Source organism: Pagrus major, chromosome 1 (genome assembly GCF_040436345.1).
Source record: "Pagrus major chromosome 1, Pma_NU_1.0".
Classification (NCBI taxonomy): domain Eukaryota; kingdom Metazoa; phylum Chordata; class Actinopteri; order Spariformes; family Sparidae; genus Pagrus; species Pagrus major.
In genome coordinates, this window is record NC_133215.1 from 18,825,290 (window position 1) to 18,840,205 (window position 14,916).

Consider the following 14,916-nt stretch of genomic DNA (forward strand, 5'->3'; position numbering starts at 1 on the left):
CTGGCGCATGCGCATACGGTGTGATTGCAAGGAGTCTAAATCGATAATCGAGTGAATCAACGGCGCCTCCCTCCGGACTTCATCTATCACAATGGCAGATAAACCAAACGCTCAGAAAAGGTAATATCGGTGTTAACACGTTCATGACGTGTAATTCTCGGCGCTACAAGTTAATACAAAAATAAAATGATGACTAAAAAGCCACAATGAAGTTATCATGTAGCTAGTTTTGAAGGCTATGCCGAATAGGCTAGCTAGCAACGTTAGCTAACATTTTCTTCCTATTTACTCTCATGTCGTCGGTGTCTGTTTTACTTTTTGCAGTGTCAAAATAGCCGCTGGAGCCGTAGTTTGTGTTGAAAGTGAAATCAGAGGAGATGTCACCATCGGTAAGAAGTTTCGCATTGGTTCACTTGCAAGTAGTTATTGCTGACTTGACAAAACTTGCTTTTCTTTCCCTTAAATCGGATCAGACTCTTAACTCCTTTCAGGTTAAGTTACCTATTAAAGTCTTTGTGTCCTCAGGCCCCAGGACGGTAGTCCATCCAAAAGCTCGTATCATTGCAGAGGCAGGACCCATCGTGATTGGAGAAGGCAATTTGATCGAGGAGCAAGCTCTGATCATTAATGGGTAATTTAGGATTCTTGTTCCTCAGTGTGTAACCTGTGCATCACTGTTACACATCAGAGATGGGTGATCTTTGCATAAAGTGATCCCTCTCTGTTTTAAAATCATCCTTACCTGCTATATAATAAAACGTTGCTTGTTCTTCCCTACAGTTACCCAGAAAACATCACACCAGAATCAGAGGTGGAGCCAAAGACGATGACCATTGGCATGAACAATGTATTTGAAGTTGGCTGTGGTATCCTTTTGACTTGCCTGACCAGTCTAATCCTATAAGTCAAATGATTTCATATTGTTGTTACAGTTTAATGAATCTTAACTATCAACTAACAGTATCACAAGCCCTGAAAATTGGGGACAACAACGTCATTGAATCTAAAGGTGGGATGTCTGCATCTTTATTTGGCTCTGATTGTGTGTTTATATGTGAGCGATGGAGCATTCAGATGAACAAAGTCACTTAACAAATATCCTCTATTTTGTTGTCTAGCTGACGTTGGAAGGAACGTGATCCTCACCAGTGGCTGTATTATTGGAGCCTTCTGTCAGGTCAACACCTGTGAAGTCATACCTGAGAACACGGTCATCTACGGCTCTGGATGTATGAGGCGGGTACAGACAGAGAGACCACAGGTATGAATACACACGTTTGGGTAGTAAACCGGCTTGTGATGAGCTTTTGATGAACAAAACTATATGTGAACATGTACCTTATGTTGGCTGATTTGAACAGTAGACCTCTCCTACTGGGTTAAAAAATCATGATCATGTTTTAGTGGATGTACATTTAGCTTTTTTCAGACTTAGAATTATTATTTAAAGACACAACAGCAGATTGTGTCAATATGACTACTATAAACATGATCGTTAGGAGGTACACACTGTCTTTGAAGCATTTCTATCAACTCATTAGTGGCATTTTTCATATAAATATTAAAAGCAATGTTTGTGTGCAAAAGCACATTTAATGAAATAATACATATAAGTATAAGTTGAGGCTTGAGAAGGTCAAGACTTCTGCTAACTTTAAAATTGGATGCACTACAGGTACCTCTAAGGGATCCTATGAGAGTTTACACATTACGGCCAACATATGCATGCAAGCAAAACGGTGGGGCTCTGGGCATCACAAGTTTAACAACTGTACTATAATTTATGGTACAGCATTGCAGTTTTTAATTTCCTTTGGGTATTTTTTTTCCCAGTGTATTCACCCTTACCAGGAAAATGCTATAAATCTTCTCAGGTCTACTGTGGTTTTTAGCAGAAGTTGCAAGATTTTCAAAAATGGCCAATGTCTGAGTATGAAAGCTTTGTGACAACTCTCTTTGGCATATCAACAATCTGTTTTGTTATCTTTACAGCCCCAGACTCTACAGCTTGACTTCCTGATGAAGATTTTGCCAAACTACCACCATTTGAAGAAAACTGTTAAAGCCGGCCACAGTGCTAGCTAGAATGTAACTTTATACTTTTTAAGATGAATTGTAAATGGCTAGCAAACCCTAATTTAAATGAGTCTTGCTGGAAGGAAGCATGAATGTATATAATTACATAGTATTAACTTTGCTTCAGCAGTACTTTTTCTCACTTGCTGATAACTATTATTTTCTATTCTAACCGCAACAGCTGATTAAGCATTTCATCTTTATCTTGCTGTGCTGGTGCTTTTCTATGATTAATAAAATAATCTCAGAAATGCTGTTGGTTTGCACCATGTGCTAATTTATGATCACAGTAGTCATTAGTCATTTCCTCACAAGGTTATAAATAGTGCAGTGAGAATATTAGGAATTGGTAGAATATTTGCAGTCTATATCCCATAACAACAGTAAATAACACTTTTAAATTACATTTCATCTCAATTTGAATTTTATAGTTTAAGAAAGACCTTAATGTTGCATTTTAGGCAGCTAACAAACTGATTTTAAAATGGCATCTAACTGATCTATTAGAATTGTTGGCACTGCAGTGCATGTAAATCAGGCAACGAGGCAGTATCCTGTAACAGTGTCATTTATTAAAATAAGTTCAAAAAGTTTTCGTATTTTAAACCACTATGCCATGGTGCTGCAAAGTGAAAGAATTTAAATATTCCACGAGAAGTAATGTCCAAGATGTTTCATGCTGGCTGAGAGACCTCAGTGTGATGCACTGCACAACACAAGCCCGTCGTATGCAACCGCTAGTGAAATAATGGAAGGGTACCCTTTCAAATAAAACCTTCCACACACGCGCACACACACACACCCCTTCACAATATAGTAAATAAAAAGAAAAACAAATTTACACAATTTAACAGTAAGGTTGTAGCTCCGTTTGGTGTCCTTAATGGTCTCTGCTCTTTTCCTCCATGTCCTTCAGTTATCACTGATCAATAAACAAACTAAAAGGATTCCACAACACAGTTGCTATTTACTCCATATAATACAGGACCACTGATCACTGAGAGGAGTGCAAAGAAAGGAAAAGAAGCTAAGTTGTTTGCCATGAAAAAGTCTTTGTGTTGTAGTGTGGCCAGGGTCTCCATCTCCTGCCATCTCTGATTTACAGATTCTACATCGCTCCTCCGAGGGCCTGAGGCACTGAGGGGAAGGATTTCACTTCTTTACAGGAACACCTTCTGAATAGTCCTCCAGGACACCTGCCAAATGGTTGTTGTGGGTCTTGAAGTGTCTCTTCCTCTGCCCACCTTGCTTCTTCCTCTTTTGCACTGGTAACTGTAGGGAGCCCAGAAACACAATGGACACCGGTTAAGATGCTTGATCAACAAAGTAAAAATGTCAAAATTCAGTGTTAAAATTTTAAAGCCTTTATTTCTAGTGAAATAAATCAGGGCATGTATATTTAAATTTGGGAAGCGAGAATGAAAATCAAGCAGATGGGACAGCAGCAGACACTGACCACTTTCTTTGGTCCCGTTTCTTGCATGGAGGAAATTCCTTGTTTCTTCAGGTACTCTTCAATCTTCTCTTCATCCATGGAATCAACTGGAACGCTCCTCCACAGTTTCTGGAATTCTACATTTGAAAGACAAGTTTGGATCCAGGAACATGATCGAACAGCTGGACACAATTATTTCAAGATTCTGACCCAATATATGAAATGAAGTAAACCAAACTAAGTGAAGGGCAAAATTAATATTGAAGCGTGCTTAGAAAATGGTTCCGATATAGATCTATAATTACTTCTACTGAGAAAGAGAGGAAGGGTACACAACACGAATTTTAAAGTAAGGTGCAATAAACTTATCAAATATTGTCAAACCGGTTTAAGATCTCATTCCACGAAAGACATACTTAAAAAAATCATTATTTTATGTATTTTTTTTCAGAACTTCATCATGATATCACTGACAGTGAGGACACAGGAGACACATGCAGACAGCAGATTGTCACCTGTTTACTTGCGTAAAAACTTCAGTCTCTATTCTTGCACCGAATACATAAATTCAAGTACTTTCAAGGCCTTGTTTTTTCCCCTTCAAATTCCCAAACTTTTGAGAATTTCAAGGGCCCATGGGAATCTTGTCACTATTTTGCCTGATTAGACTGTGATGGCACATTGGAGATACGAGGCAATGACAGAGATGGTAAATGTTTCCATGTTTAGAACTTGCGAGCATTCATTCACATACAACTCAAGACAGCTTTATGACTGGTTGAGTAAGGGTTGAAAATATAATATTGTGCATTGACAATATAACACTCTTGATTAATTACGGGTTTAACCAACTTGAATGACCAACGTTGGCTGGTGGTTTCCCAATCACAATTATAACTTGGATGTTAACATCAACAATATTTACAAATTGGAATCTCATAAATAGAAAAATCATAACTTTTGTATGACATGAGCGGAGCACGAGGGCTGAGCAGATTGTGACTGGTTTGTGACTTGAAGTCTCAACTCTAAACTTCACTGCTATCAGCTAAAGAGCCAAGGTGTGCGGTTTTGTACTTTTATATGATGATTTAAACGATTCATTGTCAAAACCTACAGCAACCAAATCTTTGAAATGTGAAAGACAGCCTAGGTACAAATAAAAGACAGAGAGAAAAAAGAATAACCCAAATCACAGTTGACTTCTGCTCACCTTCATCCACAGCAAACTGGCAGTGTTTGTCATTGTAGAACAGGATCTTCTTCTTGTCTGGTTTGGTCACGAAGATGATCTGATCCCCCAAAGCCTGTGAACACATGGGAGCTCATGTCTCTGCTAATATCGTGTCCACTCACCATACAAAGATGAGAGACAAAAGTGGATATCTCTTTCATTAATTAGCACATTGTGTAGTGTATATATGTGGCTTTTTTGCATGTAAATAATATTTACTGTGTTACCTTGATGGCCTTGGCTGAGTTGGGCAGCCCCTCCTCTACATCGTCCAGCAGCACTCCTCCCAGGCCCAGCTGGTCATGTTTGTCCAGCAGCCTCAGTAAAGCTTTCTTGTCTTTAAGGTTATATTTGGGCTTGAAGCCATACGTCCCATCCCTGACGTCAATTTTTGGGTTGTTGACCAAGGCCTGAGATTGGCAGGGAGCGAAGGAGTAGATGTCAGGTTTTAAGCCACAAGTTAAGTAGTTGACTACTGTACCTCCATTGTTTTCTTCAGTATTCTACTATTAACAAGAGTATCTTCAACAAGGTATTGAATCATCATCATCACCATCACTTAGCTTCTACTCAGTGGTTTCCTTCTTTTGCATCATACAGGATATTGTGGTCATGGCTCACATCAGTCTACAGATGACTTTGAGGCAAAATAAGTGTTAATAGGTCATTCAATACTTTAGAAACACAAACGCACCTCAGTCATGAGCCACTGTTTCTGTTTCATGCTGATATCAAGAAGTTTGGTCTCATCCAGAATCTCTTCAAGAGTCAAGAAGTGTGTATCACCATTCTGATGCCTTGTCTGAGAGTTAGGGACAGAAAATCGTATTTACGTGAGGAAAACATACATACAGTCCACAAATGATAATAAATTATAATAAAAACTCCTTAGCGTTTATTTTTAATAATGCGATTCTTAGCCTTGCACCTCTGACAGTAATTTTGTGCCTTACATCCAACTGTCAGGGTAGTTTACACGGTTTAAAGCTCTGTGTATTCAACAGATGGCACGAAAAATGCACACATTAAAAGAAAATCTGTCAACTTGAGTGCGAGTTCTGCAGTGAACGATGAGTCAGACAGCTAGTGTGATAGGGCCTGGCTGCCTCTCTGCAGAGCCACAGCATGACAAACAAGCTGTTAACATACCAAAAGAAAGACTGGGCACCAAATGTTACACAGTGGACACGACTGACTCACTGGGCTCACACAACAGGCAACAAGTCAAGCTTTTAAAGAGCTTTGATGGAGATGACGACAGGCTCAAAATCTGGCAATTAAGTGGATGCTGTTGTGACAGCTGATGTCATCTTGGAGAGGAACAATATCTCTGAGACTGAAACACGTCTTTGTCTAAAACAACACTCATTTGCAGAGAGAAAAAAAACATGAGCAAAGAAAACAATCTCCACTTAATTGCTGGAGAATGTTCCTTTTATAAAATACTAAATGTCCCCAGAGGCTTACCTTCATATAATTGACTATCTTGGCCAGGCAGCCAAACTTGTACCCAGAGCTCGTTTTGATGTTAAAGCTGCCATTACTAGACTCTGTGGAGAAAAGGAAAAAGAGCAGTTTAGGCAACATGGTGAAATGTCACATTATTTTTTTAAAGGCTGACGTCAGTGAACTTTCTGGACAGACAGATGCCACAGCATTCTGTTGATTGAATGGTTTAATAGACATGATTGAGTAAAACCATCATAAGACAAAAACTAAACCAAACTGTAAACCTTAATAAACCCTCTACTCCCAGTTGTCTTCTGAATGGACAGACTGTTAAACTAACCTTGGTTCTAAAAGCAGGTGTTGCATTATTTTCTCTGAGGTTATTAATCTTTATTTAATCAGTCTTAAATTGGTACTTTCACAAAGTATTACCACAATCAGAGTTTTGATAAATGTTCAGCAAAAAAGTGGATATAAGGATGAGGATGTGGGTAAAGGCAAGTATTAGAAAAAGTAATCCCTTAGAGGATTTGGGACAATGGGGTGGCGGGGGGGGGGGGGGCGTTAATGTGTACATTTACTGAATCTGTGATTTGTATGTGTTTAATTACAAATGCCAATAAACAGATTTAACAAAAAAAAAAAAAAAAAAAGAAAAAGTAAAACAATGTGGCAATCATATTACTGTCACGCAGCCTTTAAAACCAGGAAAAGACAACACTTATTCCGTATCATGATATAACAATTAGGGGTTGACCGATATGGCTTTCTCAGGGACGATACAAATACAGATTATTAGAAAATCAAGGAAAGCGATGACTGATATTTGAAATCAATATTCATTTGCAGTAAAAATTAAAATCTTAGTGTCAAAATTTAGAAAAACCAGTGATAGACCGAACCTAAGTACAATATATTCAAGTACTGTTCTTGAGGTACTTTCCTTGAGTATTTTCTTTTTCTGCTACTTTATACTTCCACCCCACTACATTTATTTGATATTTTTGGTTACTAGTTACTTTGCAGATTCATATTATTGTATTGTTTATAGGCTATTAATTATTGTGATATGTTACCAATCAGATAGTGTAGCGGTCGGTATGCTGTGTGAGTGGATGATGCTGCCTCAGAGTCAAAGCAGCACATTTTTAAATTTGTTTATTTTGTCGGCAATCTGACAGAAAAATCACTGATAATCAGAAAAAATGTTTACCATCTGCCAGACCGATAATCGACCCATCCCTAATAACGATAGCTAAGCTCTAGAAGATGCATAGTCTCATATCACAATAATGAAGTTTTTTCTACCTTATTATTGTACTATAAATAGGCTGCCACCATTACATATCTTTGTCACAAATGTCTGTTAACCACATTTGAGGGAACAAAAAAAAAGATTGTTATGGGCCCCAATAGGCCAGGCTCTTATTTTGAGACAAAAATGGAGTTCGAAACTTGTTTATTGAATGGATTAATTCTTAGTTTTGGTCTTTTCATGTAATTTGTTGATAATAAGAACGATCTAGAATACTACCAGCCTTATCCTTTAATGTAACAAACACATCCTTAAAATACTGCAGGAGATACTATGAGAGTAATCTGATAAGAATGACTTGAAGTCTGGCCAGCTGGTCCTATTCTCTGTTGGAGTCCAATAATGCTGCTTCCCCCCTGCAGACAGTCTGAGGCCTGGACTCGGCACTGCCAATCAAAACTGAAAACAGACACTGATCCATGAATGATTCATGGTGTGGGCAGGCGCTTCTGTTGCTGTGAGCTGCGCTGTGGGCAGGACACTGGAAGTGTGGCAGGCTGCTCAGCGAATGGTGCAGAGGCAGGGCTAAGAGAAAAGAGCCAATGATGGAGAGGAGCCTGCGCCTGTTCAGCCGGGACATGGAGAGCTGCAAGGAGTGGCGGAGGGAGTGAGCGAGTGCACGAGCGACGGGCGAGAGTGCATGAGAGCGGAGCGGAGGAAAACAGGTCGAGGGAGAGAACGCGGAGGAGGGAGAGAGTGGAAGACGGAGCGATAGGTGGAGCACCGAGAAGAGGAGAGTGCATCTGTTGACTCGCATCTTCTAAAGACTGAGCCAGACGCACAGGTGAGTCTGCAGATTTTTCTGAATAGCATCATCAGAGGAATGTGTGCGCGTTTGGCATCAGCAGATCATAACAACCCACAGTATTAATCTTAGCTACAGGCTGTAGGCTGCTCTTGGTCTCACTGTGTAGCTATGACTAATATGGGTTCTTTTAATGGGTAATCCAGCGACTGCAGGAAAAATCACACATTTTTAAATGCAGCAGATTCTATTTTAGAAGCTAATCCCTTCTGCATGAGAGAAACCTAAAAGTGCACATCACCATATCTAGCTATGTATCCAAAAATGTTATTATACTTTAACAAGAACTAAGTGAAGATCTTAATGAGGCCGCTATATTATTTAGGCCAAGACTGAGCGAGCATGCAATGGATTAAATAAACATGGATGTGTCTGTCTGCACTCTTCCAGCTTGAATACCAAGCATCAGAAACTGTGTGCGTGTGTGTCTGTGTTTGTTTCTATGTCTGTAATAGTACTCATGTGCATTTAGTCTGCGTTTGTGTATGACTCGGAGCAAACTGCAGCTCTCGAGACAAATCAATGAGGGACTGACAGCTGTGAGGAGCCAGCCCGGGGCATTAGGGAGTATATAAGTGCGTTTGGGGTGTGTGTGTGTGTGTGTGTTTGATGAGAGGCAGCCGCCGTGTAGCCGCCAGAGAGCAATCTCTGGTGCTACAACACCTTTAAGAGCCTGGCTGGGGTGGGGCTCATTTGGGGTGAAATAACAGATGCTGTGGGGAGCCAATCTGGTCTTATGTGTTTGACTGCTCTGACACAAGAAAGGACAGTTACGGTCACGTTACAGTTTCAGGTGACAGAGAAAACAAAGTTACAATCACGCAAACAGTATTCACTTGTTTCTGCAAGTGCACTAAAATACACTCTCAGGACCAGCAGTATTCCCTGTCACAGTTAAAATGACCTTAGAAGAAAATACACTCATTAAAAAATGTAACCTCACAGGCTTAGTCTAGTGCAAAGAGAAGCTCTTATGCCCCTCTTTCTGGGGCTCACTCAAGTAATCTGGGTCAGCCTCCTCGGTCTCAGTGTGTAAAAATGTCTGTGATTGTGTGTGCGTGCATGCATGTGCATATGTGTGCTTAGAGCATGTATGTGCACACATGCAAATGTGTGAGTGTGGGCAGAGATACTGGCACACTGTTCACTGAGCATTTTGGCTGAAAATGTGAAAGGACAGCTGAAGAGAGACAAATGGTTTGACAATGTGCATGTGTGCAGAACATGTTTAACTTCATTAAAGTAGACTGAAATTCCTTAACTACAGCATTATTGTGAGGCGATGGCCAAATTGAAAACCAAGCGAAGGTGCCACATTTCACTGTGCAGTGATGTTTTTCTACCAGTCTATTTTTTTGTGAGCAGATGGTCTCAGTAGGGTTTATGCTCTTTTGCAATATAACCTTTCGCTCTAATAACACATTGTCCTCTCATTCAACTAAAAATACATTCTAGAGCTAGGGTTTACTTATGTGTACAAACTGATATTGCAGTTTCTCTTTTCATAACATGATACCCCATGTGACTGACTGATAACGATGTTGTGTCATAATCTCATTACGGCAAATTACCTGAGAGAAGTCCAGATGGTTTAAGGAGGAAATGGCTTTCCCACTCTGTGGTCTCAAGTGAGATTATATCTTTGTCAAACAATACATTAGCTGTGCAAAAGTGAAAATGTGAATGTCATGATCTGTAGAGCTAATAGGGGAGGGTGATCTGGCCCAAAAAAATCATCATGATCCATTTAATCGCAATCACGATCCACAATCTAAACTGCAATCTTTCTTCTCAATTTTGAAATGCCCTGTAGACCACAGCCTGGTTTGAAATAGCCTGGGAATTTTTCCGTTTGCATCATGAAATCATAATATTGAATCAAAGAAACTTCTTTTTTGGTGCAAGCTGCTTGCCCACCATACCACTAGCTATAACCCTTGCATTATTTACAATATGTTAACCAAGGAAGAGCCAGGTGAAGTAATTTGTCATAATCAGCGCAGCCATCTAGTTGGCGGCACCATACTGTTGGTTTGTTCACGTAGCATGGATCTGATAGTATGAAGACATTAAATACTGCAATCTCTACAATTCATCTAAAACCCACCCCTAAGAGATGATATTCATTATTTTAAAATTCTGGCACTACAAAGCCCAGTTCATCAATTCAAAAAATATTATAACACTCAAAGAATCCTACATTTATGCCCTAGAGAGCCATTCTTTTATTGCTTTCATTTTTTAATCATTTTCTCACCATGGAAACAAGTTTTCTTCAACCATCCTTGTCTAATTTGGTGTCTCACATGCTGTCACCACCTCGCAGTAAAACCAAGTACCAAACGCCGTCACAGGCATTAACAATCTGTTCTTCTCTTTGTCTTTTGTTGCTTCAAACCAGAAACCATGGCCAATATCACTGCCACTATACACCCAAGTAATCTGCCATGGCACCCAGAGGCGGCCCCTCTCTCCCACGTCTCCTTGCAGGTCCAGGAGGTCTACCCTTTCCATGATGGCTGGAATGTTGCCTGCTTCATCATTCTCCTGCTCTTCATTCTCACCGTCCTGTCCCTGGCTGCCTTGGCCGTGCTCTATGAGCTACTGGACTGTGGGTGTTGTGCCAAAGGGAAGACACATCAGCAGCTACAGGAGGAGGGGCCCGGAGGCTGCGGCAAGCTCATGACCAGCATTTGCAAGGAGCCGGAATCCCACACTGAGGTGGTATAGGGGCGGCGGGGATGAAGATGAGGCAGAGTGGGAATTCAGGTTTCATTGCTGAAATGGGCAATACCACAGCGTTGACCCTGATGTCCCAAAAAAAGAACTTCTAAAGCTGCTCGATAGTGGTTCAATTGCTCACAGTTAAGAGGATGCGGAGGAAGGACACAGGATAAAGTTTAAAAAAAACAAGGAAGGGGGGCAGTTTGTCAATGATTTGGAGTGAGTCTAATTAGCTTTTCATTTCACATCTACATTCACTAACACTTAACACACAGGGCAGTGAAAGCCCTGTTTTACACCAAAAATACTACTAGAAGAAGCACACAGCACTCAGGTAGAGTAGTAATACAAGTACCAGAAATAATACTAATAGTGTGGCTGGAAAATCATGTTAACACAGGCAAACAATTATCACACCCAATATCAACTAGGTGAAAAATAAAGGTTTCTTGTTCGACGACACCTGCCCTGTTAGTACTGCACGTATTTGTGACCGGCTGGACGCAAATGAGCTTCTATGGAGACGTATTGTATACAGACAGAAAATGCTGTCCAAACCTAAGGACTTGAATATCCTCGTTTCCCAACAGGACATGAAAAAAAAACAAATAAATGATCAAGCTTAGTTGGACAGCATCGTTGCTTTGGATAAAGCCTGTGCTTCTCTATACTTTATTAACTTGTATGCCAGTGGTGTCAACATGTTTAGCATTGCAACGTTATTTCATGACGAGTGACACTTGACTGCTGCACATGTGACGTACTGTATTTGATCATGTCATGTTGAGCACAATGTATGATTTCATATGCCTTACCACAAAATGCCTAATAAAGTGTCACTAAATTATGTACCAGATGTTTTTTCTGCTAAAAGAACAGACGAATAAATGTTAGGTGGTGAAAAAAAACATGCGTTTTATTATTTTATTGTTGCTAATATTTTGCAGACTTTCATTTTAAATTCTCAAATTATTTATTCATAATAATAGTCGGATGTCAAAATGTCAAAAATGATTCAAAAACCCCTCTTACATAGGTTACAGGGTCGCCAGAGACCCAAGGTTTGAAAGAATGTGACATTCTTTATATTCACTGTGTGCTCGATGCAAGTCATGGCCGGTAATGTTGTGTTTCTCTGTTTAGCCTCATGAGGGTTGTTGTCTCACTGTTACTATGAATAAATACAAACACAATTAATCATAAAGTTTGTTTGTATTAGCGTACTGTCACACTAACATGATGGTGCACCAGATGGATGTCAGGAGCTCTGAATGGGACGATGGTCAAGTTACAGTCCATGTACTGGTCCCAAGAGAAGTTAGGACTGATAAGAAAATCCCATATAGTTGCATCACATGCCTTGACCTTACTGCTACAACTAGCAAGTAGGTTTCCTGGCCAAATTTCCAACTTGGGAAGCCTGAAGATCTTACAAGCGTTGCACTTTCAGCTTGGTCAGCCCACCCACTATTGTGGCCATGGTTTGTGAAAAGATAAGTGGTGCCACCACTTCCATAATTTAATAGGATGCTGATGGAGTCTTCAGTTTATCCAGAAACAGAAACTGAGAAACTCCCACAGAAACGTTGGTGATGATACCATGTTGCAATGACCACAAGCAAGTGATTACTGTGCTGACTGATGTGGGCTTTGTAGGGATCAATCTATGAGAAGTTATTGTAGCCTATATGTACGATAGTACAGTATAAATGTGAAATAAAATATGAAAAGCACATTGTCCTGAGACTATAAATGATTGCAAAGTTTCATTAATGGCAAAAATCGAATTTTTTGTGTTTTTGTTTTTGTTAATGCGTTCTGAAATGTTCAAAAATAATGTCATATTAATATCAGCATCATTAAAGTGCCGGGTCATTACAGACGAGGTATGTAAGAATGTCTGAAAAAAATAATTTATTTAAGGAATAAAATAATGATAATCAACTACACATCAAAATATGCTGGTAAATTAACGGCAAATAATACAATTTATGGCAGTGCCTTTACTGCCTGTATAAAAAAATCAGTACTAAGAATATAATTTAAATTGATTAAAATCCACGTTTCCTTTGTTTTAAAACTGTGATACATACACCCACAGACTGGTTGTTTTGAAATATATAATCTAATTTTTCAAGCTGTTCTCTGATCATGAAAATGTTGATCAGCGCATTCTTACTGGTACTTACAAGTACAGCGGGGATTAGTGCCAGAATCAGGTGTTACAACGACACCGTTACTAGGGCTTCCATCCATACAGAACCCACTTACAACACAACAAGGAAGCCATTCACTTTAACAGTCGGTCATTTAAAAAAACAAACATTTTTAATCTTCATCACTCACCAGCACCGTGTTTGGACCCTGAGGAGCTCTCCTTGTCACCTTTGGGCTTCTTCTTCTTGTGTGATCCCGAGTCTGAGGCAGCCTGTCTCTTCTCTACAGCTGGAGTGGACAGAGCTCTTTTCTTGAACAGCTCCCTCTCCCTCAGTAGAGCTGGATCCATCCTGGCTGACAGGGCGCAACACATATCAAAAACAACAACAATAAGATTAAGACTAAGCAACAATTGAATGAGACAAAATAAAAGCTCCCTTTGGTCTGAGACCTTTTCAATAATCCAGATTGAAATCCAAGATGTTATGACAAACATTTCATATAAACCTGACACTTTTTACCAAGCAATGAAGAGACTGGGTCTGTTTTCATATCTGTGTGGACACAGATGACATACTGTAACCATAGCTGGATAAAGCTGTCCAGCTGCTGAGACTCTAATGATAACCCTTTCTCACCCTGTGCATTGTAAATGTTTTCTATTGCCAAGTTCTCATCAAGTCCAGTACACATATTACACATAAGAGCTTCTATATTTCTGAACAAAGTCAAAGACCTACTTTAGCAATATGATGAGAGACACATTCATTTAAGACTATGCACCATCTGAGCACAACACTCAAATAATAAACGTTTGTATTTTGACAGGGGGGTTCTCTACATGACAATCAATTAACCTGGGCCCCTAACTGAGAAGACATGTAAACATAGCCTTAACACGATTGATGAGCGCTCTTGTATAAAAACAAAATAGCGTCAGAGGGAAAAAAAAGTCCTCAAAATGTAACAGCTAAATTAGCATTATCATTAGCTAGTTCGTTTGGCAGCAGGGTTACAAGTAACGTTGGCTAGCTATGGTTACGCATTGTTCTAAGTTAGCCTAACGCTGTTGTATTGTGATAATGTAAACCCAAAAATAGCAATGGCTAACGTTATCTAGCTGCTTCAGCTAGCGTCTCTGTCTACTTTTAATAATTTACAGCAGACACAAGACAAACACAGGTAAGTTAAGGAAAGGCTTATTAGTTAGCATTAGCTTGCCGATTTGTTCAACGCGATCCTAGTGACCATTACCTGGTACTGTGTTCCCGTTTCTCAGAGAAAGTGACGGCTTAACCCAGGAGGGTTATCTAATTTCACAGGATATCGAAGAGATATGTTCTCTTCAGCAAATAACGGCCTTCACTCGTCCCTTGAAAGATAATAAGTTGACGTTAGCTAACTAACTTCATCTCTCTTTTCTCTCATGCTCAACTTCCGTTGTTGTTCGATTTGCCGGAAATCGACTGCTAGTCCTTGGTCGACGTCATCACGTCGTGGTAATACACAACAGGAAAAACAAAATAAATGTGTTAACGGGATTATATTTTACTAGTATTATGTATTTATTTATTTATATATTATTATTATTGTTATTCATTATTATTATTATTATTATTATTATTATTATTATTATTATTATTATTATTAGGATACACTTTAGCCATTGAATCTAATGTAAATGGTAAGAACCACTGAAGAGACAAGGTGTTGTAACTTAA

General features: G+C 39.4%; 3 protein-coding genes across 4 annotated transcripts; 2 read left to right on the plus strand and 1 right to left on the minus strand.

Annotated features, from left to right (window-relative positions):
* Positions 1-23: 23 nt before the first annotated feature.
* Positions 24-2,331, plus strand: LOC140997555 (dynactin subunit 6-like). The gene is made up of 7 exons (XM_073467505.1): positions 24-120; positions 325-389; positions 526-631; positions 781-866; positions 962-1,009; positions 1,119-1,261; positions 1,993-2,331. The coding sequence occupies exons 1-7, from the start codon at positions 92-94 to the stop codon at positions 2,083-2,085; spliced, it is 570 nt and encodes a 189-aa protein (XP_073323606.1). The 5' UTR covers positions 24-91; the 3' UTR covers positions 2,086-2,331.
* Positions 2,332-2,628: 297 nt separating this feature from the next.
* gtf2e2 (general transcription factor IIE, polypeptide 2, beta) lies at positions 2,629-14,670 on the minus strand. 2 transcript variants are annotated; one of them, XM_073467486.1, is made up of 8 exons: positions 14,450-14,670; positions 13,385-13,549; positions 6,213-6,295; positions 5,440-5,547; positions 4,973-5,155; positions 4,725-4,818; positions 3,533-3,648; positions 2,629-3,348 (listed from the first exon to the last, which is right to left on the minus strand). In XM_073467486.1, the coding sequence occupies exons 2-8, from the start codon at positions 13,542-13,544 to the stop codon at positions 3,229-3,231; spliced, it is 864 nt and encodes a 287-aa protein (XP_073323587.1). In that variant the 5' UTR covers positions 13,545-13,549; positions 14,450-14,670; the 3' UTR covers positions 2,629-3,228. The 2 variants fall into 2 exon arrangements, with proteins under 2 accessions (XP_073323587.1, XP_073323594.1); XM_073467493.1 differs by having other exon boundaries at positions 3,144-3,348; positions 13,385-13,545; positions 14,450-14,527.
* Positions 8,203-11,044, plus strand: smim18 (small integral membrane protein 18). Its single transcript, XM_073478962.1, has 2 exons — positions 8,203-8,293; positions 10,716-11,044. Exon 2 carries the CDS (start codon positions 10,721-10,723, stop codon positions 11,042-11,044), a length of 324 nt encoding a protein of 107 aa, XP_073335063.1. The 5' UTR covers positions 8,203-8,293; positions 10,716-10,720.
* Positions 14,671-14,916: the final 246 nt, after the last annotated feature.